Raw genomic sequence first — 23,975 nt, forward strand, 5'->3', positions numbered from 1 at the left:
AATATTTTAATCCTTCTACAGAAGAATAGAAAAAATATTTAAATCCTTCTACAGAATAGAAGTTAACCTTTTCAAAGAAGTAGTTAACCACTCCATAGAAGACAGAAAAAGTTAACCTTTCCAAAGAAGAAGTTAGCCACTCCATAGAAGAAAGAAGAAGAAGAAGAAGTTAACCTTTTCCCTAAAAGAAGAATATCATTTTGTATTGAGAATTTAAGCATATAACATTTGTAATTGTGAAGGTTTCAGAATATATATTCTCATCCTTATATCCATTGGCATATATCTCTGCATTCTGATTTACATTCCAAAGAAAAGAACCCATAACTCTCGAGATTAGCCGTGGTATGCAGAAGCTGTGTTCCTTGAATGTGACTTACACGAAGGAGCACTCTTAACGTAGCAAGATTCGAGGATGGTGATGAATCCCTCAAAGACCGCATCTGGAAGATCAACAGACATACATGCCGATGCTCTGCGGAAGTAGACAATGGTCGAATTTGTGACAAGTTGGGAGAAAAATTCTTTGTTGGTGTAGAAACAATGCGACAACACCTCCATCAGCTTGGATGGATTTCACATGCCTCGACTACATGCTCAGAATGCGACACGAGTAGATGCCTGTGTTTCCTTGCTGTTGTCTGGAGAAGGGTCCATTTCTGGTTCTTTACGATACTCTGCGGCATCAGTAGTTAGCTTAGATTCATATGAGCCCATTCCAAAACAACCAAAACCACCACTGCATCAAAATAAGGTATTTTCCGTGATTGGTGGACTACTCAAGAGTATCGGGCATCACAACCTTCTGCCACCTGGCCAGACAATCAATGACACTGTGTACAATCAGTAGCTGTAATGTATGTGCAAAAACTCTAAATAAAAATTGGTACCAGCACTCATGGGGTCATCTAATAAGCATATAATGCGAGGCCATGTGGTTAAGGTTTTCACATTCTCTGTCTTGGTTTGGAAACACTGATGCATCCATCTTATTCCCCAGACTCCTTCTATTACCATATGTTCCATTCACTGGACAAATGCCTTAAAGGATGACAGTTTCGAAACCCAGACAAGGTGCAAATTGCACTTGATGACCTCCTTTGTTTACGTTCTGCAGAGTTATAGAATGGTCTTCAGAATGCTGGAGGCAGGTCATTGCTGCTGTGAGGGACTATGTTTGATCTGCCAGGTGCATTTCTCGTTGCTTTGAATTGAATTGGTAAATCCACTATATGTGGAGATAGGCTGATCGGGACTGGACTTACAGTTTAAAGTGTGATCCGAACCACTGTGCAATGTGTTCCCACCAGGTAACCCCATGATGATGTTACTACTATGCTATCGGGATTCCCCATTGCATTCTGGCATTTCAAGGTGACGAGTGGAAATTCGACAGAATTTTCTTGGTTATTTTTATAGTTGCAGTTAATAGCAAAATGTATGTTCAAATCAAACACTGAATATTAAAATTCAACTTTACACAGAGATATTCTACAAAGTTCTTAAGGACAGGAGGAACAGTATGTGTCCAACAAGACACGAGGAACCAAACTGCTCCACCCCATCAACATTTTCTTGTGGCGAGCTGGGGAGAGAGATCCAATGCCATAGAAAACATATAAACTAAAAGCATGGAACAGAGCGAACAGGCCTTCTACTTATCACCATTTTTAGCTATTTAAATTATCTATAATAACATAATAGTAACACTTCTTTGTTCCGAAATCAACATGCCGAAGGAAAACTTTCATCGTGACTGACGTATGTTTACTTCACCTACCCTCATCGTCCCACCCTCTGCTGTCTTATGCCGAGTATTTCCGACCACGCGTGAAGGCAAACTATCCTCATGTTGCCACCTCCCACCACAAAAGCTGAACTCTCTAACTGTTCCCTACGAGAGACATAGCAAATTCGTTTTCCTTCGAGTTTTTGTTATGTGTTAAAGTTTAATTGCGGCATAGTGATGGTATTGAGTGTAGTATGTCTATAGTTTCCTAATCTCTTTGCAAAATTGCGTCTGCCAGTCATAACGAACTGAAAATCTTCTACAGTCTAAGCATCTGCTAAATGCCTTGGCTAACCACTGCGAAATTGCTTCCAAGGGAACAGCTCACATCCACCTGTTCCACCAGCCCCAAGCCAAGATGCACGCAGTGGCAGGACAAGCAAGTTGCGAGCGTAGAGTTGCGAATGTTGTATGATCGACCGGCTGAAGACGAAAGCATTTAGTTCATTGAACTTTACAGAAAAGACAGCAAACCAACACCTATCCTAACCGAATTAAAAACTAACATGAAATCGTACACAAGGCATTTTCAAACAAGTTACTACAACTCTGTAAAATGATTAACTGGATATCCTTCCAGTGGCAAATTATTGTTGTCCTTGTTTGTTCCCAATAAGGGAGTTTGGAACAGTTCGGGTTTTGTCACAACTTCTACAAATGTAGCGGACGTCATGAAAAAAACTCGGCCATCTGATTGCCATTATTGCATTGAGGATGTTTGAATTACAAGAATGCTCAACTCTACAAAACAAATGTCAACTTAATCTACAAATAGATAGATGAAACAGGTTTCGACAAAACATTTTTTTTCACTCATAAATTGCTTTTATTAATTTTTTTCTTTCTAAGTTGCACATCAACAATTTTGTTTTTAATGTTTTCTTTACATTATATCATATTTGCTTTAACATTGGTATTGTCATAATTTTAACGTGCTTCATGTATGTCACTTCTGACAATTTGTAACATATGTATCCTATGTTTATTTGTATCATTTTAACAAGGGTTGAATTTTACTTGGTCTACTGTACTATATTATGGCCGCGGTGGCTCAGTCAGTAACGCATCTGACTACCATGTTAAAGGTCCCAGGTTCGATCCCCGGCCGGTTCAAATCCAGGAACTTTCCTAACGTTGGAAGCAGCCCCAGCGCCCACCCAGCGTCGAATGACATGGGTACCTGGGGGAAACCCTGGGGGGTAAAGGTGGTCAGGGGCATGATGCTGATCACATCACCCCCACTCACGACCAGATCAAGAAAGTGTGGGGCATTACCCCCACCCCCACCCATATGTCTTCATGGCATGGTACTAAGCACAGAGGTGCACTTTACTTTTTTTTTTTTTTTTGTATGGGAAGGGAGGGGGCAAGTTCAGGTCTCCTGTTCCCCTGCCTGATTTAGCACCGCATGCCACTGACTAAAAGAGAACAGGCTCAAGATTTCATTTCCAGTTGGAAAAGTCAAAATGTTAATTTGATTAGATGTAAATTGAAGTTGAAGTTGCGTGCCTCTGTCATATTTTTCAGTAGTAGTGAATATTTCGACATTGTTGAAATAAATGTCCATCTGGAATGAAACTGTCCCTCATAGCCTTAAAGGAGTGATTTTTCGTTATGATAACACTAATGTCTACTCAAACAATACACCTCACTACCTTCTACAACTTCATAAATAAGTAAATTAACTTGAATGGGTTTCACATAAACATGCCTTAAGTATAATTTGCTCCACCTACTGTATATCATGAACTCTAAGATGTTTAATTAATTTATATTTTTCTGCAAAACTCTTTTCACAGTGTGTGCACTTGAAAGGAGGAATCACTGCATGAATTTTGACATGTCTATTAAAACCTCCTACATCCCAAAATCCTTTGTTGCAATGTTCACATGTGAAGGCAGGATTTCCTTTGTGAACTTTACTATGTCTTTTCAAGGACCCCTGATCGTGATATTTCTTATCACATACATCACATTTCAATTCATAATTTTTCTCGTGGATTTTTATATGATAGTTTAACCGACATTTCTCGTTAAAAGCCTTTTCGCAATGATCACATTTGAAAGGACGAGTACCCTCGTGAATTTTAATATGTTTATTCAAGCTTCCTTTGTTTCTGAATGCTTTCTTGCAATGAGTGCATGCAAAGGGATGAATATCTTTATGAATTTTAATGTGTCGGTTGAATTTACACTGATCTGTACATCCCTTGCCACAAACCTCACATATGAATGGTTGGATCTCCTTGTGAATTTTAAGATGACTAGTTAAGTATCTTTCGGTTCTAAATGCTTTATTGCAAAGATTACATTTGTAAGGGCAACCTAAGTCATGTGTATTGAGATGCTGCTTCAAATGTCCACTCTCTACAAATCGTTTTTGACAAATTTTGCATTTGAAGGAACGAAGACCCATGTGAATTTTCACATGTTTATACAAAAGTCGCTTGTGTGTAAACTCTTTATTGCAATCATGGCATATGACAGGGCCATAACTTTCGTGAGTTTTAACATGGCGAATAAGCATTTTCTTCTCAATAAATGCTAATTCACAATCACTACACTTGAAAGTGTGAAGGTCTTCGTGGATCTTCAGGTGTTCGTCCACGCTACTTCCCAGCATAGGTGATTCACTGCTAGAGGTGAAGCTGTAAGATAGACAAAAATCGTAACATAAATTTTGATCCACAACATGAATTGTACTTCCAGATATTTTTTTTCTTTTAACTGAGAATGTTTTAGATAACAACAGTGGAACCCCGATTTTACATTTTCCTGTTTTATACATTCAATATCTTGGAGGTCACAAATAAGCAAAATGTTACAAAATTTTCCCCATTTTTACACTTTCTTACATTTCAAGTTTTTTTAAGCCCCATCACCTGAAAAATGTAAAATCGATGTTTCACTGTATATGTTAGGAAGTGTTCTTGTTTATCTTCTTCTGAAAATAAAGTTTATTCTTTCATTAATGGTCAAATGGTTTTACGAATGAGACAAATTGCTACGTAATACTAATTTTAAAGCACATAATAAAATAAAAGTTTTTCATCTTTTAAGATATATTCTTAGATCATATTTTTGTCACTTTTGCAACGATGATTAGATGAAACTGATAGAAGAACACTAAAAAAGAACACCCAGCCATTTTACACGCTCGCTCAATGAGCTGGCTAAAGTGTCTTTCAGTTTATTCTGAAGCACCGATCTTACAAAACCAACTGTCTGTTTAGCCTCACATACACAGTAATTATTTTTTTCAGGCTGTCCGTGAGCTTCTTACCTTCCCACAGAAACAATAATATTAATACCAATTCTACTAGTAATAACTAAACCTGATAATTTGCTCATCATTACAATATAACTAACACACATCTTTCATTGTAGTTATGAATGCAATGAAAGTTAATGCTGGTTACTTTTTTTTTTTAGCTTCTTATTACACAGTTGCTTTTTTCACAGTTCTGGCTAAATTATGACAATGAAGATGATTTATTTTAGATGAAAATGATTAACTGACTTTAACAGAGGAACATTCATGTCAGACCCAGGACACAAACCTTGATTTCTTGATGTAGAGATTGCAAGTTGACTACCAATATGCATAGGGTGACCAGACGTTCTCTTTTATCCGGACATGTTCTCCTTTTTAGGTCTCTGTCTGGTGTCCGAGTGGATTTTTTAGAAATCGGTAAATGTCCTCCTTTTTTGGTAAGAGTATAGCAATGACCATAGCAAATGTGCTGCATACAGAATGCTTCACTCGGGGCATGTTAAGTATTCGAGCAATGCTCACCTAGCATCTAGGGAGCTCAACACGATCACTTTCCCGATTTAGTCATTAGTAGGGTGCATATTTAAGGCACTAAAACCTTCTGAAATAGGCAGCAAAATGATGAAAATAGGCACTCAAAAAGGCACCATAAACTAAGAAAAGACACTCTAAAATTAAAAAAGACATTAAAATAGGCTATAGATGTGAACTTATTTAAATTTTCTTCTTACAATGCACAGTTATACTGTATTAGCACTTCCGTTTATAAAAAAAGTAAGTGCGCTAACGATTAACATACTATAGTACTCTTTTGATTGAAATTCACATTTGCGGGGAATCATCAGTTAAAGTAATTCACAAAAAGAGCTTGTCCTAACAACTGTGCAAATTTGAACAAACGATAAAAAAAACAATTTGCACCATTGTAACAAAAAAATATTTAAAACAATGTTCCAATTCAGACCATCAAATCTGGCAAATTCCAGATTTCAGTCAGTACAACATCAACAAAGCCTTACATCTTTCAATATAGGGAAAGCCAAAGGCACATAAAAGAGCTGAAGTATGCAGAATATCCATTTTTTGCCACAATTAAGCAAAATAGGCACTAACCATCAAAATAGGAATTTATAGGCACTATAAAAATGTGTTTTCAGAATAGAAACTCCATGAAACTAACTTTAAAGTTTAAACACGAGAGCCTATGTTATACTACAAAGGAATAAAAAAGGCACATAGGCAAATTTCCACACCCCAGTCATTAGTGTTACGTGCTGAGACTGCTGGAACGCACGTAGTCTGCACAGTTCCTTTTTGGTTGATTGATTTGGTTTATTTTACTTCGCAGTTCTGCCACTTTTGGCTAATCACAAAGATGGGTATGAGCGATGATATGATGATTTTGATGAAGGACACTCACAAAGAACACCCATGCTCAGGCCGGGGATATTTCAGTCTAATATCCAAGAATTAGAAATGAAGTAAAATTCTGTGTTTCAAATTATAGATATTTATTTATTTATTTATTTAATAGAAGATTCCAAATACAGTGTTAGCCATTTTACATTGGAACGTTTTTATAGAACATAAGGACAAAAAAATAACAACATAATACATCAAAAATAATAACATAAAAAAAAATTACATGTGGTTAAAAGACTTACATATTTTTTGCTAACTTTCTTCTAAAACTGTCCAGATTTTCAAAAATGTCTATTTGGCTTCCTAGATTATTATATTCACTGGGCAGTCTATGGAACAGAGAGCGCTGGATGAGACACAATCTCGGCTTCTGAGAGGCAAAAAGTTGAGTGCTTCTTGTTGAACGGGTAGGCACACGAAAGTGAATTTCCTGAAGAAGGCGGTCACTTCTGAGGTTGCCATTCACTATTTTATGTAGAAATATTTGGTCAGCCTGTCTATGTCTCTCTTGTGGAGTTTGGATATTTAACATTTGCAGGAGGATGGACTTTTGCAAGTGTTTTGTGGACGGAATTCGGTGTCGAACAATGGCCAGGAAGAAATTTAGGACGGAATTAAGTCTATCTGAATTTGAGGGGCATGCCATAGACCAGATCGGAGAACAGTATTCAATTTTAGGTGACACAAAAGATTTGTAAAAGGTGCTGAGGGCAGTCAAGTTGTTTATTTCCGTGAAACGATAGAGAAGACCCAGCATACGCATTGAACCCCTTGTGACTGTAGAGATGTGCTCAGAAAAGGAAAGTTTCTCGTCAAATATGACGCCCAGGTCCTTTTGTGCAGCAACTCTTTGAACACAATTATTTCTTATGAAATATTTAGTATTAAATGTGTTTTTCTTTAAGGAGAAGGTCATCATGGTACATTTTTGAGGGTTGAGTTTTAAGTTCCATAATTCACACCACTTTATTAGAGAATCTAAATTCTTTTGCAGAAGTGTCATGTCACTGAAATTGGAGATTTTACTATATATTTTGCAATCGTCAGCGAACAAGAGAAGGTTCTTGCATGACTCGGAAAGATATTCTGGGAGATCATCAAGGTACAGGATGAAGAGAAGAGGTCCAAGAACACTGCCTTGAGGTACACCAGAAGATACAGCTTGATAAGAAGAAGACATTCCGGAAAGAACAACTTTTTGTTGTCTGTTTTGGAGGTAGTGCTTGAGCAGAGAGAGAAAGTTTCCATGAATATTGAAACGGTGGGATAATTTATGAAGCAGGAAATTGTGGTTTATAGAGTCAAAAGCTTTCGAAAAATCCAGATATATTACATCCAGTTGAGAATTTTCAGATATAGAGTTGATTACGAGATTGCTTTCTTTACAGATCTTCTGAAAGCAAAATGTTGGTAAGATTATTGTCTATTGATTAAATTATGAGTAATGGCAAATTTTTGCAATGTCTTCCTTTTTCACCATGCTCTGTCGTCTGGTCACCCTAAATATACACAGCCAAAGAACTTGTAAATGATTTAGCAATAATATTCAAATGCAATTAAACATTTTTGTCTTAATATCTCAAAACAACTATTGCTGATTATCTCTTGTAACAAGAACTACATTTCATGTCCTTAGATTATCAACCAGGCGTGAAGGAGTGAATTTGGGGCCGTTGACCCACTGTATCCCTTCGAGAATTATGATGATTGTCTTTTTAATCTACAGATTTCAATGTTTTACGTAATATAAAATTGGTTCCAGCATGCGGAAAACACAAATAACGGAGATATTTGATACCAAAATATGGCCCATGTACATAAAAACCTGCAAATTTCGGAATACGTTCGCTGCTTTTTGCTAGTAAAAACTGTTTGTATGCACACTAAAATAGCAAAATAACATGTCAAAACAGTTACGATATTCCAAAATCTGAAAAAATTACATATGCTTTGAATTCCTTCTAGAACATTTACATTAATCTCTGTGTGGTTGCTTAGATATTATCAATAGTCTTGTGGATACATAAGTCAAACTATTGAGAGAGAATATCTAGGCAAAAGCACAGCATGTGAAGATTCACATGAAAGTTCTAGAAGGAATTCTAAGCATATGTAATTTTTTCAGATTTTCGAATATCAGTGATTTTTTTGAAAGGAGAGGAAAATTTTAAAAAAACAACTGCCCTGGCATCGGTCAAAAGTACAGCCGAGATTTAACCTTTCTCTTTTTTTAAAACTGACATCCTCCTGATGAAGCCACGTGATGTGAAAATGCAGGTACATGTCAAAAGTGAATATTACTTGCCAGCATATGAATGACAATGCTAATCCTAAATCAATAAAAACAATAACCCATGATGCAACAGGCCTCAGCAGAGGTGGGCAATCATCCAACCAGTTACAAGGTGGTGCGTGGTCAGCATGACAAACACCCAATCAGTGTTGTAGGTTTCCGTGACAGAGTTACACTATTCATTTTGCAGCTCCCCAAATTCCTCACGATAGTGGTTGACCAGCGGTTCCAAAACACTGGTTGTATTCTCAGGAGAAAAGTTGTTACACTCCCCTTCCCCACCACCAGGAGATTTATTCCAGTGTGCGTCCCATAATCTGAGCCCAAATATGTTTAGACCACATGACCATTGTGCAGGACATGCCAAATCAATATATTAATAAAATATTAAAGAAAACAAAATGGAACAAAATTACTTACCTTTCATTAGGTATAGGTAATTCCTCAATATGCTTTCTGTCAAGATCTGGACACTCTTGATACTCGCTCTTGATACTCAATGTAAATGTGTCAAGATCTGGACACTCTTGATACTCGCTCTTGATACTCAATGTACTAAATGGGTCACCACCATCCAGATCAACATCTGGGTTTTCTACAGTGCAGCCGTCATTGGTATGAAATTCATCAGGAAAACATATTGCAAAATTCTTTGAATTGTTATCATCATTTTCTTTCTCTTCAATTTTCACCATTCCACAGGACACAAAGTCCTGCATTGTATCACAGGACTCAATGTCTAATTCTTCCTTTATGCATTTTAAATTAATTACATGAGTATCGTCATTGGGATAAAATATCGTATTTTCTCTGCTTGAGTTCTCCATTTGATTGCTTTACTAAGTAAATAAATTCTCAAAAAAGAATAGTCAAGATCTCATCCTGAATTTACTTGGAAGTTTAATGTGATTCAAATGCTGTCATTTTACACTTTATAGACTCTATTATACTATTTGAAGAGTCCCTCCAAAGGTGTGGAATATTAAGATTTGTGAAACTTGCATTTTTCATTTAAAGATGATAACCAAATCAATCCATTTCCCTTTGGAAAATCTGTGAATAATAATTATGCATTGATTAGTTTCTTCAAAAGAGCAAATTGCATGAAATACACACACGCACCCCCCCCCCCCCCACACACACACACATAATAGGTCTGCAAGCTGACCTATAGGTCTTTTCTACTCTTACGGTGGGCACTCTATATGGTAGCAAGGGAAATGGGAGCAGTGAATATGCAGCGGTGGCACTGAGAGTTACGACATCGAGGGAGGGACTACTATGTGCACCTCTTTCTACAGGCTGCTGTGTTTCTTATCTTGCTGGATTCGTCGCTTTCCTGCTCCCCACTTCCTTGCCAGCATAGACTGGGATAGAGCTTTAGTGATGAATAGAGAGAGCAATAACATGCACTGTTAACTGAGATAGACCTGAGATTTTGGGAGGTAGTACCACTCTCATCTCCAACAAAAAAAAAAAAAAACAACAAATTTGTGTTGGCACTTACACCCACACTTTAATAACTTAATATGAGAATTTTATTTATCAAAAGCCAAGAAACCTATCGAGAATTTATCTCATTGATGCCTGGACAAAATCTATACAAAAAACATAGCTTATGGTTCTAAACGTATTTAGAGAATTCTGTTTTTCCCCCACGCATTTATCTTTTCCTTCCTCGATAAAAATAAAAGCTAAACTCTAAAAAACTTGCCTCGGAGCAAGTAGTATATATATATATATATATATATATATATATATATATATATATATATATATATACTGCTATATACAGGGTGATTATAAAGTCTCGATCCATTTTTGAGAAAAAGAGGCTAGAGATTAAAACAAATGTATTGAATGAACTCCCTAGTATTTGGTAACACATACTCAAGATTGAAAGAAAAAAATATCAAGTGGTGTACAGAAGAAAATCCATGAAAGTGTCACGTCAACGTACTTCCACATGAGCACCCTGCATGTCTACACATGAATCCCAATGTATCATCGTTTCACCAAACACTTTTAAGAACCATTGCCTGTGTCGTGTTGAACACAACGCGCTGGATACATTGACATAGGTGTTGAAAAGGGGTGATGAAAGAAGCTTCCTCCTTCACTGCCTGCAACAGCTCTGCACACATTGTTTCACGACCAGCACAGTTATCCCTGTCTTACTTGTGCACCACCTGAAGGTGGTTTGACCGTTTTTCTATACTGCAATGGAGTATCTTCCGCACAGTCACTTGTGGAAACAACAGCTCCCTGCTAAAACTTCTTGTTGATGCTTCTTGTGATGGCATCTTCTACCCGTTGCACGGTTTTGGCTGCTACGCTGGGCCTTCAAAAATGTTTAGTATCTTGCACAGTACCTATTCGCTTGACTTTTTGGAACCAGTAGCCTGATATTAGCCCTGGTTGGAGCAGGTTTTTGGAATTTCCTTTCGAACGTTGTGTGGACCTTTTTGAAGTTTAAACCCTGCACACGTCCACACATCTAAGCTATTCTCTCTTTTTAGTCAGCATCTTTCATATCATGTACAATGGAAAGAAGAAATCAGTCGTTTTCACAAAAATGGATCAAAACTTTATATATATATATATATATATATATATATATAATCAGGGAAATAAATGAAGATAACATTGAGAATATAATGACAAGCATTATTAGGAGGGAGAGACCGAGAGGGGGGGAGGCGCAAATAAGGAATCTGGGAACTTTCCTACACTACGCCTGGGTAAAGAGAGCAAAGAAGCTCAGTGGGGATAGCGACCATGTGTGAAAGGGGGGAGGGGTACTAAATAAATAATTTAATAAATAAATTTGAGAAAATCTAGGAACTACTCAGGTAACAGTGCAAGTACAGGGAAAGATTTTAAATGAAATAGTGTTTGTGAGCTTCCAAGCAATGTGAAGGTGGAAGCAGACTAAAAAGGAGGAAGGGTGTAGGGAAAGTGCACGAAAATTTTTCACTTGTATGGTATGTATAGCTGTAAAGGCTCATACTGGAAATAAATTCTATTCTATTCTATTCTATTCTATATATATATATATAAATTCAATGAGATTTAGATTAATAAAAGATGCAATTTTTCACATCTACAGAGAAAAAAAATTCACGCAGAATTCCCGGTGAGTAGCCATCCTGTTTCAAATCATGACAATAGCTCTCTGTCACAACAAAGACTATCTGTAACTAGTCACAAAAGGCTGTAATACTACACTCTGTCTTGGGAAACTACAGAGCAAGGCTACACATAATGGTAGAGAAGGGGAGAAAGCGGGTACATGTATGCCACAACAAATGGCAGAATTGCAAATCATAACTTGCTTCATCAGCTATTAAGTCATATTCATAAAGACCATTTCAGTGTGTTTCAGTTATCAGAGGAAAGAAAGAAATAAGGCACAACATATTTTTCACGAAAATGAACTGTGCCCTTATCTCCTCCTCTTTTTCTTTTCTTTCTGAAGGTAAAATGAAAGGCATGAAACATGCTACTATGTAGTTTCATCCAAGTTCCAGTGACACATGCTTATCGTACCCTTATTTCTTTGTTAAGGCTCGCCCGTACCGTTGGCCAAGGCCAGAAGAGCTTTCTTTCCCGTTTCAAAAAACCACTATATTCCATAAACATTAAAAAATTACACATGCTTAGAATTCCCTTTAGGACAGCAGTTCTCAAACTTTTTCCTCATTGTAGCCTTTAGTCGTAACTAAATGTAGAATGTTATAATTTTCTGAATGGTGGGTTTTAGGGAATTTCTTTTGGATGTCTGGTTGGTGTGGCATTTATGATATGTTGAAGGCGTGTATGGAATAGAGCAAAATTGCATTCGGGCTGTATGTGTAAAGATAGTAAACAAATAAACATTAGAATCCTACATTTATTATTCGTATTATTATTGGGTGTTCCTACATTTACAATCTTTATGATTAGTTACAAAAATAAAAATGTGAAACACATGTATAATAAGAAGTATATAAAAAACTTTAATTTTCATATTTTTTTCAGAGTTATTGATAAAAAGTAAAGAACAAAAATAAGCTTGAAAAAAACCTGTCAAGCACAAGTTTGAAGTTTTTGTATTGTAATTCCTAAGTTTCTAGTGAGAAGGATGTGCCTCCATACCCTGACACAGTTTCTTTATGTCTGGTTGTGCACTTGAAACTTTCAAGCAGATATTTGGCATGAAATTTAGTCTATATCGGTACTTGTTTATTTAGGTACACCATGGATGAAAAACCACTCTCCGAGCTGATTGCGTACCCCCTTCAAGTAGTTCATTTATGTATGGGGGCATGCATACCACAGTTTGAGAACTACTGCTCTAGAACATTTATGTGAATCTTCCTGTGGTCTGCTTTCCGTTTTGTCTGGATATTATTAATAGTTCTGTGACTACACAAATCTATTAAACTATTGATAATATCTCGATAACACTGAAAGCAAACCACATGAATGTTCTAGGAATTCTGTAATTCTTCTGATTTTGGAATATCTTAGCTGTTTTTCAAAAGGAGAGAAAATTTAAGAAAAAACTGCCCTGGCATCTGCCAAAGGTCCAACCTAGCCTTAACAGGACAATTCGAAGTGTTGGTAGCATCTTTAAGAAGTTAGGATTAGTCTCTATCCCCTTAAAAATTATTTTGGTGTATACGACGCACGCTTTTAGAAGCGATATCGGGTGGGGCCACGCAGAGGGTGTGCGTGGCGATCAGCCAATGGCAGGAGTGCAACGTTGTACAGTTAGGAGACTGCGGCGCGGAAGTTAAAAGCCGTGTTCTCCATTTTTCTTGCGCGCAAGAAGTTTTCATAAAACTCGCCACTTTAAGGTTCATCATAAGATGGGGAAAGACATTTTGAACCTGACTGTACAAATCCCATGAATTTCCGTCGCCTACAGCCGGAGTTATCGTTCCTTGAAGAAACAAGGGAAACACCTTTCATTTCCTTCAACCTGTTTTTTTCGTTGCCACCGTGTTGACGCAGCTGAGTTGTTGTGTCTAGGGAAAACTGTGGGTGTTAAATTCGCCTCGATATAAACAATGACCCTTCATTGTTCTGGGCGTTCTCGAACATTGAAAGCCTGGGTCAGTTTGAGTTCAGCATTTTCGTAACAAGGCCGGTGGAAAATTATTCGCTCATCGTTCACTCGTGCGTTACAAAGAACAGTTTGTGAAAAGATTAAATACAGCCCTTTCGTACGATAGTGTGTGTTCCGTGTGTTCTTTTTATTTTAAATAATGTCACTCTCAAAACTTAGCACCAGTAGTACAGGCACCAAGCGTGCAAAATCTAATCATTAATCTCCAGGAGAGTGATTCGGAAATGAGTGAAATCAGTGACACGGAGACCCATGGACGTCCGAGAGGGGAGCAAGGGGGGCCGTGGCCCCCCTGGAAAATGAAAGTTAACCATAATATGTGACAATTATTGCATGAATATGATATTCAAATTTAAGCAATGTTTTGAGGGAACAACACTATTATGGAGGAAAATGTGCCTTGTTTGCCCCCCCCTGGAAAAAAGCACCTTCCTTGCCCCTCCCTGGAAAAAATCCTGCGGACGTCCACGCGGAGACCGAAGAAGACGACGAGAGCGGTGATGAATAAATACCTTCAAGCTTCTTTCAGGTATGGGTTTCTCGTATATGCTAAAGTGATATGATATTATAATCCTGTGTAGAAATATTCACTATATTACGTATTTCACTGTACTCATATATACCGTGCATGCATTATCAAAAATAATGGACACCGCGAATTTTCTGTCCTTCCCTTGCGTTAGCAGTTAGTTTGGCAACAGCGCAGTAGCGCTGGCTGGGTATTGGCCGAACTCATGTTCCTTCTAAAAGCGTGCGCCGTATAGCTGCAGACGATACATATTTTATCATGTACAATAACATGTAAAATATGTATTTCCATACGTAGATCTAGGCTCTGATTGTTTAATTCTGAATTAATCATAGCATGCAGGAATGTTCTAATGGTTCAATTCTATTTATGTCTGTTAATACACATTTCAGAGTCTTAGTGATTACTTATTGAAGGTTTTCTGGGGGCGGGGTCCCCTTTTATATGCTTCTCTTTTTGCGAGCAGCCATTTCTTTACTGTCGTCATGGATGCAGACTTCTTCTGTCATTTGTGTTTGTGTATAAATATTGGTAACAGTATGGTATAAGAAAAACACATTTCACTCGTTCATTTAGTCATTTTTTACATTCGTACTTACCTATTATGCATAGGCTTACCATATGTCCGGGATAAGCTCCAACAGTCCTGTTTTTTTTTAGTGCTGTCCGGGGTGATGCCAGGGATTGCAAAATGTCTGGGGTTTTGAGAATCTGAACATGAAAAGAGCTACCGGTATTGAATATTCACGACCAGAATTTATGACCCACAAGGATCGATTATATCTTTTCTTTCTTTGTGATATCGACTTCCGAGCGGTTCGGTTTCCGTACTTCTGTGAGCATCTTGGTGATCTTGCAAGAGTGTGAAGTAACTCGTCTACACATTTATATCACCTCTTCCTTTATGTGAAAGAGAAAATACTCCATCACAGAGTGTGCATTGCACACGTTCACTGTCATTGTCGTTACACAGTTTCAAGAATTTGTATTCCTACTGCAGGTTAACGTTAAATACACACTTTATTTTGCCCATTGCCAAATACAATAATATTAATCCTATGCGCAACAGCCCATGAAGGGCCTAGGCATACCTACCGACTGCCGGTCTCCCTCCCATGCTTTCCCTCGTCACCTCTAAGCGTGGAGATCTTCAACCAGTATTGGAATAGTCGGGGGGTCAGCCCGACGTATCCCCAGTCGTTATAGTAGGTCTCCGCGACCGGATTACGTTCACTCACTCGGAGCTCCACAATTTCCTCAAGATGGTGGGTTGGCACCGGCCCTATATGTAGGCCGAATAAATTCCGACCAGTGCCGGATTCGAACCTACGCCGTCCCACAGCGAACAATCTCAAGACGAGTGAATGCCTTAACCTGCTCGGCTACGGAGGAGGATGCCAAATACAAAGCCCTTGTAAATAGTTATAATTATCAAAACCAGTTAAACATAGGAGTGCTATTAATGCTACTGCTTCAGCAAACATAAAGAGATTTTTTAAAGCCAAAGCTGGGAATAACAGTGATCTGGAGTGTGCTGCTAAAGAAGCTACATTTTCATACCACACTGCTAGACATGAACTCAGTTTCAACGCATCAGACTGCACTTCTAAACTCGTTAAAAAGTTATATGACCCAAAATTTTCATCTGTTAGAACCAAAACCGAGGCAATAATTGTTAGGTAATGTTATTTCGCCATTTATTTTCAATAATGCGTTGCGTTCTTTAGAAAACATTAATTATGTTACAGTATCGATGGATAGTTCAAACAGAAGTGAAGTAAAACTTGTTCCAATTGTTGTAAGATATTTCAGCATAAGAGGGAATTCAAGTTAAACTTTTACATTTTGATGAAGTGTCAGGTTAAACTGCTCAAATTTTGACTCACTATCATTTGCAGTGTGTGAAAGAATACAAACTTGAAGAAAAGTTGGTTTGTTATACTGTTGATATATAACTGCTCCAGTTGAGAGAGTATTTTCGGTAAAAATCTGATATTCCCCGGACACCTATAACTTCTTTGTTTTGTCAATTTTTGACATTTGTACTTACCTATCTGCTTTGCAGAACATTCTTTAACCTTCTAGCGGGCGCGTTCATAATCGTGTCACCAGCGGGCGCGTGACGCATTTTTTACGTAATTTAGTATCATTCATTATGAGCAAGAATTTTTATAATATAAACGAAAATGTTTTTGGGTCTACATTTATTTATATCATATCTGAGGTTAACATAAATGAAACATATTGAAATACAAGTTAGAATGCTGAAAAAAAGAAAAAAACAGTACGTAACTTATTACATATTTATAGCGCACCACGCTTTTCATCAGCAGGCGCGTGTCGTACTTTTTACGAACAGATATTCCTGCTGAAAACCTAAATATTACAAGTTTATGTACAAACACTTTACATTCCAAGTTCAAGAGGGACCGAGTCGAGTAAAAATTCTCTACGTCATATGAAAAATTATGGGCAGACTATGGCATAATCCTGTGTACACACTCCCGCCTCCCCCATCCCTCACCGCGCGCGCACGCGCACACGCACATACACACACACACACTCACTCACTCACTCACTCACTCACTATATCACGTATAAACTAAGTAAAATAAACCAAATAATAAGAACTTACTTTCACATTTTCGGATATGTCCTTCTCCTCAAAACATCCTCGGAACGAGCCTTGCTACCAAAGTAGGTCAAGTCGCGATTAGCCTTTCTGTGCATAAAGCGGACTCAAAATCAAAATCAATCAATCTATTCTATTCGAGAAACTTGAGGATACGCTGAATTTCGCTAACGTCTACGTTTTGTCGACTCATTTTCAACAATGACCTGACGAAATAATTACAGAACAAGAGCAGGCGCGCAGCGCAAACTTTATGACACATTGTTTTGATCTGAAATAAACAACAATTGACAGAGTATAACATATGGATTAGTAACAATGACTGCTAATATGAAACACAAAATACCTCTTTGAGGAATACATAAAAAGCATAGGTCGATGAATTCAAAGGAAACACAAGAAAATTAAAGAAAAATGCTTTTGGCATAAATTTTGCGCAGGCGCGCCCGCTCGAAGGTTAAGGTGTATTCACGTTTTTCGTCCCAGAATTGGTTGGAAATTTAAACTAAAAAAATATTTTCGTTTGAAATCTTTGAGTCCGAATTTCCCACCGATTCCAGGCTCCGCTCCTGGGGTAATTGACCTACCGCCCCCAACCACTAACACGGCCCCACCTCCGCTCCACTCCAGCTACCCGGCTTTATCTATAGAGTCCCTGTTAAAGGCATGTTAGAAATTGGCCGGAGACACCTGCCCCCAAATGAGCCCCAAACTTTTAAATTTGAAGAAATCCGTTACATCACACAAAACACCTTCCAGATGTTAGACAATGCTACAGGAACTTATTACTGTAAGTAGTTTCTTCTGTAAAAATGAAGAAATCTGTCCGGGGAATATCAGATTAGTACCGTATTTTCAATTATGGGAAAGATTTGGTTTGCAGAAAGAGGTAAACTTCTAGTATCCACTGTTAAACATCTGCTGAATGTTAAATAATTCAGAACTTTCATGTTGTGAATTTTATGATGTTATTGCAACAAACAACCCATTTCTTAAAAATGTCATGGCTAGTGAAAAGTACAACTGACTGAGTAAACTAACAGATAATGCTACCTAGAACAGAGAGGTTTCCTAAGCACCAGAAAATGTATTAATCAATTAAACATTTGAAAATTAAGTGATTGATTTTAGAAAATAATGTTAATATTTTTCTTGTGCAATTTGTAGTGTAATGGGTACTATACTAGTATGGGGATTGACAAATATAAATCATATATTTCACACTTTTTTACATTGCTAATGTACTACTTTGGAATGCGGAACATTTCCTAAGGTGAAATAATGCATTTCTAACTAAGATAATGTCTATTTCTTACATTTACGAGTACTTACTGTTACTTGTTATTTCGATTCTGTAACACACATTATGGCGACAGTGTACTGGTTCATCGCGCGTTGTGAGAGTGTTTTGTCGATTTATGCAGTGTCGCAACCTCGTTCACAGGAAAATACCTACTTTCGTGCCTGGATTTGAAATTATGCTAATACCTCGCAAACCATTGACGTTAGCCCCCAAAACTATTTTCCATAAGGTTAGGCAAGCATAGTTAAAAACAATTAAAAATACTCAACATGTCATGTTCTAGTGAAAACACGGGGAGTTTGAAACACTGACTACAGGATTACGTCATCTAAATTGTGCTCTCATGCAGAAAGCAAATGGCGGCAGCAGAAACAGCATGCCGGACAGAGATTTTCGCAGAAAACAACATGTATTCGCATTAAAATGGATCAAAACTACATTCACGAACTTCCACAACGCTACAGGAAATGATTTCCGTACTTCCACAATGCTACAGAAAATGATTTCCATAAGTACTTTCTCCTGTAAATTAGAAGAAATCCGTCACCCCTATACTATAATGTTACCAGAAACTGAAATTCAACAGGAACGAGTTGATCGCGAATATGTCCTGGGTTGGACCCAAAAAAATATGGTAAGCCTAATTATGCATTGCGAAACATTGTTTAAGGTGGGATTTCGCTTTTTCATGAAAATAGCTTCAATTTTCCACATATCGAGTAATTATTGTTTGTTCTCTCACACACAATATGGCGGAGAAATCTTGACTAGCGTTGTTGATGATCAGTGGGTTTGCAGTGTTGCAACCTTCTTCACCGAAAAATACCTACTTTCGTGTTACTCATTTTGTATTTTTTTCCAGGTTAGGAAACTCCACGAACCATGCACATGCACCATTCACGGATAGCACTACAAACCATTCTAATAGCGGTAGCGGTTCCGATTGTTTTATGATTTCTCCTAGCACAAATACTAATTATCGTAGAATTTTGGAAATCATTGTAACACAAAATTTGAACCTTCCTTAAAGTAATGAGCACTGTTTGAACTCGAAAAAAAGTTATTGGTAACATTATCGTATGAGGGAAACAAATTCCTTCAAATTTACAGGAGAAAGTACTTACTGAAATCATTTTCTTTAGCGTTGTGGAAGTTCCTGAATGTAGATTTGATCCATTTTAATGTGAATGCGTGTTGTTTTCTGCGAAAATCTCTGTCTGACATGCTGTTTCTGCTCCCGCCATTTGCTTTCTGCACGAGAGTGCAATGTTCCGTGTGTTAAGATGATGCAACCCCGCCAGTGTTTCAGCCTTGCTGTGTTTTCACTAGAACATGACGTGTCGAGTATTTTTTTTTTTAACTATGCTTGCCTAACCTAACTTAACCTAACCTTACTGAAAATGGTTTTTGGGGCTAACGTGAATGGTTTGTGGGACTAACGTCAATGGTTTGTGAGGTTAACGTCAATGGTTTGCGACGTATTAGCATAATTTCAAATCCGGTAAGACTGCAGAATATAGGCTGCTTAGGAGGAACGCGGTTCATAATTTTTTGGTAACGTTTTGTAGTTAGTAATCGGGAAAAGTAAGTTTTAAGGTGCGGAATTGTTTTTTTTTCTTTAAAAAAACAACAGAAAAAACGTGTTCAGGTTGGGCGATATTGAAATCGTAGCAACGAAAGAAAAGGCATATTCCTGCACAAATCTAGTGAAAGCAAAAAATGCCTATGTTGTTAGGTAGCTAGGTTTAGTTCATTTAGCCTAAATAATAATTAGTCATTGTATTTATGCTAATGAAACCTAACCTAACAGACCTAACCTAACCTTGTAGGCATTCCTCGAAGAAATAATGGAAGAAACTGTGCGTAAACAATATGGACACGAACGAATGGAGAAATGCATTGCTTTTAGTAGCAGGAAAAACATTTTTCATTGTATTTATGCTATTGGAACCCAACCTAACAGGCCTAACCTAACCTTGTAAGCATTCCTCGTCTGAAATAATGAAAGAAACTGTGTGTCTGTGGGTGGAATCCGGAGCGACAAATCAACTCGAATGCCGCGAAACGAAGGGTCTCACTTATCGCACAACACTTGAGCGCGTAAACAATATGGACGCGAACAAATGGAGAAATGCATTGGTTTTAGTAGCAGGAAAAACATTTTTTACACGCAATAATATAATAGTAATCGTAAAAGGAACACCGGAAAATGGAAGTAGAAGGTACGTACTTTCAGGGGATATAAATTTTGTTCGTCTATTTAGAGGAAAAAAGCAGCCCATGTTCTGCAGTGAGACCTCAAATCCGGGCACGAAAGTACATATTTTCCGGTGAACGAGGTTGCAACACTGCATAAATCGACAAAACACTCTCAGAACGCCCCCTAAACCAGTACGCTATCACGGCCATAATGTGTTACAGATTCGAAACAACAAGTAACAGTAAGAACTCGTAAATCTAAGAAATAGACATTGATATGCATTATTTCACTTTAGGAAATGTTCCACATTCGAAAATAACACGTTAGCAATGTAAAGTAGTCCGAAATATATGAATCGTAGGTGTTTCCCTCATACGATAATAGTACCAAATTATTTATGTTTAAAGAAAAAACAACTTGAAAATTACCTTACGCACTTCTCATGGACAAGATATTCTCAGTCGACAAGCGACAGTAAATATCGTAGAAGTGTGATAATGAATGTAGAAGTAAATCGGAACCTTAGTAGAATGCATTTAGGGACTTTATTTTAATGCTAAGGGAACGAAACCTAACCTGCCTAACCTAAACACGAAAGCATATTTTGAACAAAACCTTAAGTAATCGCTAAAACTCCACAGTATGTGTTAACAGACGTACATCGAAATCAAACCATATAAAAATTGCATTCGTAGCATGATGAAATCGCAATAAAACAAAAGGAACTTGGTCCCCGACACGTTCTGGTATAACGTATGGTAAACCATTTAAGCAATTTCTGAACACACTTATTATGCATTAAAAGTGCAAGGAGCTTCATGGCAAAACTTGCAACATAATTTCGTTAGATAGCTATTTGCGACAAACATCAATCACAGTGAGCGAAGGAACACTGGTCAAAGGTTACCAGCCAGTACCTAAGTGAATTAATTTCTTACATTAGTACTTAACTATTATGCATTCCGAAATATTTTTAAGGTGCAACTTCACTTCTTCAAACAATGCACGTAACAGTAACAGCCAGTGTTGCCACAATCTGTAAGCACAATTTTCCTTTGCAAGGTGTAAAATTTCCCTTTCTCGCCCATTTTTTTCCCTTCATCTAAAGAAATATTATTATTAATAATAAATATTATCGTTGACCCATGTTCGTATGTATGTATAAAATGATAAACAATTTAACTTTTAAATGCTACGATGCCAGCGGTCCCGGGTTCGAATCCCAGCCTGGGCATGGCTGTTTGTGAGTGTCCATTCATAAATTTCATCATATCATCACTCATCCCCATCTTTGCAATTAGCCAAAAGTGGCAGAAAAGTGAAATAAAATAAACCAAATCAATAACTTTAATTTTTTTTTTTTTTGAAGATTTAGATTTTATTGCTAAAGCAAGCCATTTTTTTCGAGATGAAAGCTGAAACTACGTTAAAGTTGGCAACTGAAGATTTTCTTAAGTAAAGAGCAAAACACACAAACAGAGATTGGATTTAGGGAGGCCAATACCCCTTGTCTTCATCACACCATCAGAAGAAAATTAAAGATATTCTAGTAAGGCTGGTCTAGTAAGGCGCAGATGCAGGGACGTAGCTAGGTTGATCAGTTTGAGGGGGCCCAAACGTAAGATTTGTAAACATGTAAGGACAACACAATACGAGCCCCACCGAGGATTATAATGGCCACGAGTCCAGACGCCAGAGCCTCGCTAGTCACTAGTATGTAAAATGCAGTCCAGGGTGTACTACGTGGAAATTAATACAATTGGGCTGTCCTCAGGATATATATATAGTGTGTATGTGTGTGCGTGTGTAACGACCCTATATTTAGGCTTTTTTGTAGTCTTTGATATGAGTCCTGTCGAGTTGCATCCACGGGAAGCTCCAAAATTTCGGTGTTGTGTGCGTGTGAGTAAAACTATTATTATTATGAAGTTACAGTTACGCAATAATAAACTTCTAAGCCGTATGAATGCAAATATTGCCATCAGTTTCAATAATACGAATGTCTATAACAGTATCCTTCGTACATTTAATTTTTATTTAAGACGTAGTGGTTTTTTTTTTTGGTTTTTTTGATACGGAAGAAACATGCATCAAATTATGTCCATATATTGTACAGTGTCTCTCAAAAGTTTTAGGACAACGACATTTTAAACTAGGCAACCCAATTTACACAAGGCGTTGGTGGGTTGCGTGTAGAATTAGGCTCAATTTCAGGGTTGCCACATGCACAATAGATATTTATAAAATACGGGAAAGAAATGAAAACAAGTATTATTGTATAAAATTATTAAAAATATCTGTATTATATCGCAAGTGACAAAATTCTTTCTCAATGGAAAAGAAATAGGTTTTCTAGTCTACAGAAAGGAAAAGAGGTGAGAGAAAACGAAAGGTGACACAGGAGAGGAGAACGAGAAAGCGAAAGGAGAAGAGGAAAAGAAGAGGAGAGAATTAAGAGAGGATAGATGAGGAGAGGAGATGTAGTGAGGAGAATGGAGCAAAGAAGAGAAAAGAGGAGGAAAACGAGATGAGAGAAGAGAAGACGAGAAGAGGGGAGTGGTGAGTAGAGTAAATGAGAGAAAAAGAGAAGAACGAAAAGAAGAGGAGAAGAGAGCAGTGGAGTCGGAAATCCAAGACAGGAGAGGAGATACGAGGAGCGGAGATGAGTGGGATGGAGATAAGATGCGAGAAAAGTAGGGAAGGCGATATGAGATAAAAGCAGAGCAGAAGGAGGGGAGAGAAGAAGGAGAAGGAGAAGAGAAATAGAAGAACAGAAGGGACTGAAGAGAAGAGGTAGTTGCAGAAAATATCGTCTCAGCGTCAAGAATTGATGCATTGGTCAAATTATTGACATGAAACATTCAATAACATTTTGAAATGTATTGGAGAATGTATTAGATCGGTTCCAAATGAATTTTGGCTTAATTCAGAGCAAGATAAAATCTTCCATGTAAGATCTTTGATTTTACCTGCGAGTATACCACTAAAAACATGAATGTAATTTTAATATTTGAGTCATTCCATGCCAAATCAACACAGATATGTGCAATTTCCAACCTTACCATCTCCGATTTTCATGAAATTTGGGGAGTTGAAACTATGCATGGAACTTAGTAACTATGAAATTTTTTAGTCTCGTGCGTCTTGTAATTGTTAAATTATTCAAGGTCAAAATTAGCAGAAATTGCCCTTTTTGAGCACGCTTAGCTATACTAAATGTGCTGTAACTCCGCCACTATTTCGCCTAGAAAGCTCAAATAAAGCTTATTGTACAGGGAATTGAACAAGCTTTCCAGTGATATATAACAAGCCCACCTTTCGATAAAAATATAATTCTATCACGTGACCTTGACTTTTGACCTTGAATATCTCAAAACATGTCACCACCAAAAACAATGAAAAAAATATATTTGGTCCCTC

At 37.5% G+C, this 23,975-nt stretch overlaps 1 protein-coding gene across 1 annotated transcript; it reads right to left on the reverse strand.

Moving 5' to 3' along the window:
- Positions 1–2,604: 2,604 nt before the first annotated feature.
- On the reverse strand, positions 2,605–21,570 carry LOC145990139 (uncharacterized). The gene is made up of 3 exons (XM_083125802.1): positions 21,494–21,570; positions 9,199–9,831; positions 2,605–4,437 (listed from the first exon to the last, which is right to left on the reverse strand). Exons 2-3 carry the CDS (start codon positions 9,603–9,605, stop codon positions 3,522–3,524), a joined length of 1,323 nt encoding a protein of 440 aa, XP_082981928.1. The 5' UTR covers positions 9,606–9,831; positions 21,494–21,570; the 3' UTR covers positions 2,605–3,521.
- Positions 21,571–23,975: the final 2,405 nt, after the last annotated feature.

This window comes from Lepisma saccharinum, chromosome 7 (genome assembly GCF_977018435.1).
Source record: "Lepisma saccharinum chromosome 7, izLepSacc3.1, whole genome shotgun sequence".
Lineage (NCBI taxonomy): Eukaryota > Metazoa > Arthropoda > Insecta > Zygentoma > Lepismatidae > Lepisma > Lepisma saccharinum.